This window comes from Gossypium hirsutum, chromosome D13 (assembly GCF_007990345.1).
Source record: "Gossypium hirsutum isolate 1008001.06 chromosome D13, Gossypium_hirsutum_v2.1, whole genome shotgun sequence".
NCBI lineage: Eukaryota > Viridiplantae > Streptophyta > Magnoliopsida > Malvales > Malvaceae > Gossypium > Gossypium hirsutum.
The window spans coordinates 6974112-6978709 of record NC_053449.1 but is presented as its reverse complement, the minus strand read 5'-3'; the positions used below and the strand labels follow the sequence as shown (position 1 = coordinate 6978709).

The 4598-nt window shown below is 32.8% G+C and overlaps 1 protein-coding gene across 1 annotated transcript; it reads left to right on the top strand.

The window, feature by feature from the left end:
* Positions 1–1450: 1450 nt before the first annotated feature.
* Positions 1451–4369, top strand: LOC107918548 (2-oxoglutarate-dependent dioxygenase 19). The gene is made up of 4 exons (XM_016848125.2): positions 1451–1961; positions 2042–2277; positions 3500–3827; positions 3970–4369. Exons 1-4 carry the CDS (start codon positions 1674–1676, stop codon positions 4219–4221), a joined length of 1104 nt encoding a protein of 367 aa, XP_016703614.2. The 5' UTR covers positions 1451–1673; the 3' UTR covers positions 4222–4369.
* Positions 4370–4598: the final 229 nt, after the last annotated feature.

Genomic DNA, 4598 nt, shown 5'->3' with positions numbered 1-4598 from the left:
CTAAATATCTCATCTTTGAATTTTTGTATGTGCGTATATATTCCAATTGCTCCACCACAATAAAGATGAGTGAATACTCAAAAAAAAAATTGGGAATATGTATTAATTACGAGTCTCCTAGTATTATTATATGTTTTAAATGTATTGGAGATTCAATTATCACATGATTTGTGATTACTATTTTGATTCGATAGTTTTCCCGATATTAGGATGAGAGAAATAATAACTTGTAATGGATTGGGGGAGAGTAATTTGAACTAAAACTTCAACAAGGATAACTCATTACAAGTTCCAAATATGAAAATTCTCATAAAAGAAAATAATAAATCTAGATGGTCATATAGTAAAGGCGAGTGCTCTAGAAGAGACCTAAGATATAATTAAAATTCTAGAAGAGATTCAGGTGCCTAAAACTGAAGGTTAAAGCAGTGAAAATAAAGAAATCTCGATAAGTTATGTCAATTCGAGAAAATGTGGAACCGATAATAAAAGTGGTCGACAATGATTTTGCATGTAATATTATTGTTGAAATAATCAAATAAAAAGATAATATTGAATAAATCTATTGAGAAATATAGATATGAAATATATTGTTCAAAATAGAAAGACGCAACTCAAGTACAATTAAATTCATGGAGTATTTGGACTAGTAGTCCAAATATCTAAAGGTATAAAGTCACTGAGGGTGCAAATGAAATAGTTTTGCAAAAGCGGAATAAAAATATGAAGCTTTTCGCTAAGTACTGCCATTGATTATGAAAAGATATAATATTTTTTTTGTGGTGGATGCAAAAACCTTTAGATATATTATTCAATTGATAATTCATAAAAGATTTAACTTGCGTCTAATAGTGGTTGTTACAACCTTTTATGAATCACTATATAGTAAATTTATATTGAAATCATTGAAGGATTTAGAATGCTAGAAGCATATTGAAATTATCGAGAAATTGTCCATTTATATGAATTGAAATAATTTGAACATATGTGGTAAATTTGACTGAGTGAATAGTAGTTGAAGGAGAATTATAAAATGATCCAAAATACCTATTTATATTTTTATAAAATAATCATGATTAAAATTTGTTATGATTATTGTTGAAACTCCTAAAGAGATCAAAATATATATATTTTCTCAAAATTTTCCCTCACTTATGACTTTTAAAAGAATGGTGATACAAATGCTTAACAATACATTTAAATAGTCATCTGAAAAAGCTGATATTCAAGATTGAATACATAGAATATGAGATATTATGTGATGTTTTCATGAGGAGAAAGTAAATACGCGTTGTACTCTTTTTTTTCTTTAACCAATATTTTGTCCCATTAAGTTTTCTTGATAAAATTTATAATGAAACATGTGTATTATAAATATGTACCTTTTTCCTTTATTAGGAATTACTAACAAACTTTAAACGAAATTAAATGAATTGAAAATATTTGAATGGAATGGAATTGAGATGATTAGCATTGATGAGATGGATGATCCAATTTGAGAAACAATGTTTTAATACGACAAGTACAGTACTGAAATTGACAAATTGCTGTCATGGCAGCCACCCACAGACATCATTATTAACAACACATCAACACACCATGCATTTCCACTTCACCCTCGCCGACAAAGAGCCGTGTCTCAGCCTCTCTCCGTCGCCTTCGTCAGTCTCCCCATGGCCACCACTGCTCCGACCGGTTCTCCACTGTCACAACCATCTCTTACTCACCCACCACCACCACGGAAGGTAACAACCGTTAAAGCACTATCTGAATCGCCCGGACTTTCTTCCATCCCTTCCATTTACACCTTCCCAAAACAAACCTACCACGAACCAGTTTCAGACACGAAAGAACCAATCCCCACCATCGATTTCTCCCTCCTCACCTCTAGTCATCCCGGTCAAAGGTCTAAAACCATCCGAGAACTCGGAAAAGCCTGCCGGAACTGGGGCTTCTTCATGGTATATATATGTTTCTTCTTCCATCGATGTTAGTTTTATTGATCATTTGTTTTTGGTATTTGATTTGGGGATACTCTCAGGTGACCAAACATGGGGTGCCAGAGAGGATGATGAAGGCAATCATCGAGGTTTGCCGGGAATTTTTCGAGCTACCGGAGGAAGAGAAGCGAGGAATTGGTGGGAAACATGTGTTGGATCCGATTAGATTCGGAACCAGTTTCAATGAATCAGTGGATGAAATTTTATGTTGGAGAGATTATGTGAAGATATTTCAGCACCCTGAGTTTCACTCACCCAAAAAGCCTCCTTCCTTCAGGTTTGTTGTTGTTCAAATTTATCTTCCGTCATGCATTAAGAAAGTGTATTCACAAACTTTTTTCTCAAGCTCTCAAAAATCCCGTTAACGGTAAACTAGAAAACTTGAACTGAAATTGAAGGGCATATAATAATTATAAGATAGCCGAACCGCTATTAGTTGCGAACTCTCCTTTACTATTATTTAGTTAGACTAATTTAGTTGAATACTTAAGATTGTTAAAAGAATTCATTTCATCACTTTTAATTTGGACCTATCAATAACTTTTTAAAAATAAAGGGATAAAATGTGTCAAACTAAAGTGTAGAAAATAAATTTTAGCATAGTAATAAAGGGACTAAAACAAGAAGTAGACCCATTCAAAATATTGTACTCCTTCTCTTAATTGTTATTTGGAGTTGGGTGTAAGAAGAGGTCATCATGGCCAAGCCATAACAAATTTTTTGGTTTATTTTATCCGTCCAGGCTAGATTCAATTCAAAAAATTAGTTTAAAATTTTGTTCAAGCCCAGTCCAAATAAAAAAAGTTAAAATCCGAACTCAATCCAATTCGCCTGTATTAATTTTTTATATAAAAATAAATTTAAAAAATATAATAAATCATACACAAAAAAACATTAAAATAAGCGTATTCCAACAAATTAAAAATAAATAAATAAAATCTTTTTACTTAAATAACACCAAAATAGGTACAACTTAACAAACAAATGTCTCTAAAATAGTAGCAAAATTAACAATAAAACAATAGTTATATATATTCAAACAATAACAACAAAATGATAACAATAAAATAGTGAAATGATAGCAAAATAGTGAAAAAATGACAACAATTTTTTTTTCAAATTGAAGCTAGGCCGATCTGGGTTAATGCCAAAAAAGTTTACCTGATACCTAATTTGTTTTCTAAATGGGCCTTTTTTTTTTGCTCAAATCTATTTTTTGAATTTATATTTTTGCATGAACAGGTCCAGGGAGACATTGACAAAATCCTAATTCATTAAAAAAGAAATAGAATCAAGCTAACATAACATAATATTTGACATTAGTTGGGACCTCTCCAATTCGGTAAGAGTGTCGGGTAAGTGGATGTATCCTATATCAATAAATTCGAATTTTTTTGAAAAACAACTCTTTTATAAAGTTAAAACTACATTATTTTATTCTCATTTTCGAATATGCGTACGTAACATAGATTACAACAGCATTTGCCTAAATTTTTCAGAGAAATTGCATTGGAATACAGCAAAAGAGTCCGGCTAGTAGCCAGAGAAATAATAAGAGGAATATCTGAAAGTCTGGGGCTAGAAAAGGACTACATTGATGAAACCCTAAACCTTGAGAATGGCCTGCAACTGATTGCAGCAAACTTGTATCCGCCATGTCCACGGCCGGAGCTGGCAATGGGGTTGCCTCCACATTCGGACCATGGTTTTTTGACCCTCTTAATCCAAAACCAAATAGGGGGACTTCAAGTACAACACAAAGGCAAATGGGTGAATATAGACCCTATCCCCAATTCATTTCTTGCCAACATTGGCGACCATATTGAGGTACAACTCCAAATTCCCTCGCACTTTTTATCCCCATCTTGTTTTGTTTTGGTTGATAGTATTCACATTTACTTCATATATGGTAGCCATATCATGCATAGTTTATCCAAGCTTAATTTGACACGGTTTATTTTGATGCAAGATTTTGAGCAACGGAAAGTACAAAAGTGTCCTCCATCGAGCTGTGGTGAACAACAGAGATGAAAGGATATCCATAGCAGTGCCCCACGGACCAGCATTGGATGCCATTGTTAGCCCAGCTTCAAAGTTGGTGGAAAATGTGGGGAATCCACCAGCATATGGAGCTATGAAATATAAGGAATATTTGGAGCTTCAACAAGGTACCATGCTCAATGGGAAATCTTGCTTGGAACGTATACGAAACGGAGATTGAGTTGATTTAATTTAAGTGGTTGACTTCATTTTATGAGGAACCAACCGCAAAAACTGTATTTCATTTCACCACTTCTAGACTCCAATATCCATAGGAAGATGAGCTACTATAACGTTTAATAATCACCAAGTTTCCTCCTTTTCAACCATTTATGATCTGCTCCAAGGCCTACATAATCCCTAACACTATGCTTTCTATTCCTCACTCATAACTAGCTATTAAGATAAAAGAAAACTTTTGTTTCGCGCCATTCTTTCTCTTATGTTAGTTTATTGACAAAAAAGAAATTAATTATGATACAACATTTTAGCTTACTAATTTTTAATTTGAAATTAGTTAAACATTATTCAAAGAACTTTCTTGATAGCTTATTGACA

What these genes read in the sequence shown, in the direction of transcription:
- LOC107918548 (XM_016848125.2), top strand. Translation starts at nt 1,674, where the DNA reads ATGGCCACCACTGCTCCGACCGGTTCTCCACTGTCACAACCATCTCTT. An exon ending in GGAACTGGGGCTTCTTCATG is followed by an intron (nt 1,962 to 2,041) that starts GTATATATATGT and finishes GGATACTCTCAG; the next exon opens with GTGACCAAACATGGGGTGCC. An exon ending in ACATTGGCGACCATATTGAG is followed by an intron (nt 3,828 to 3,969) that starts GTACAACTCCAA and finishes TTTTGATGCAAG; the next exon opens with ATTTTGAGCAACGGAAAGTA.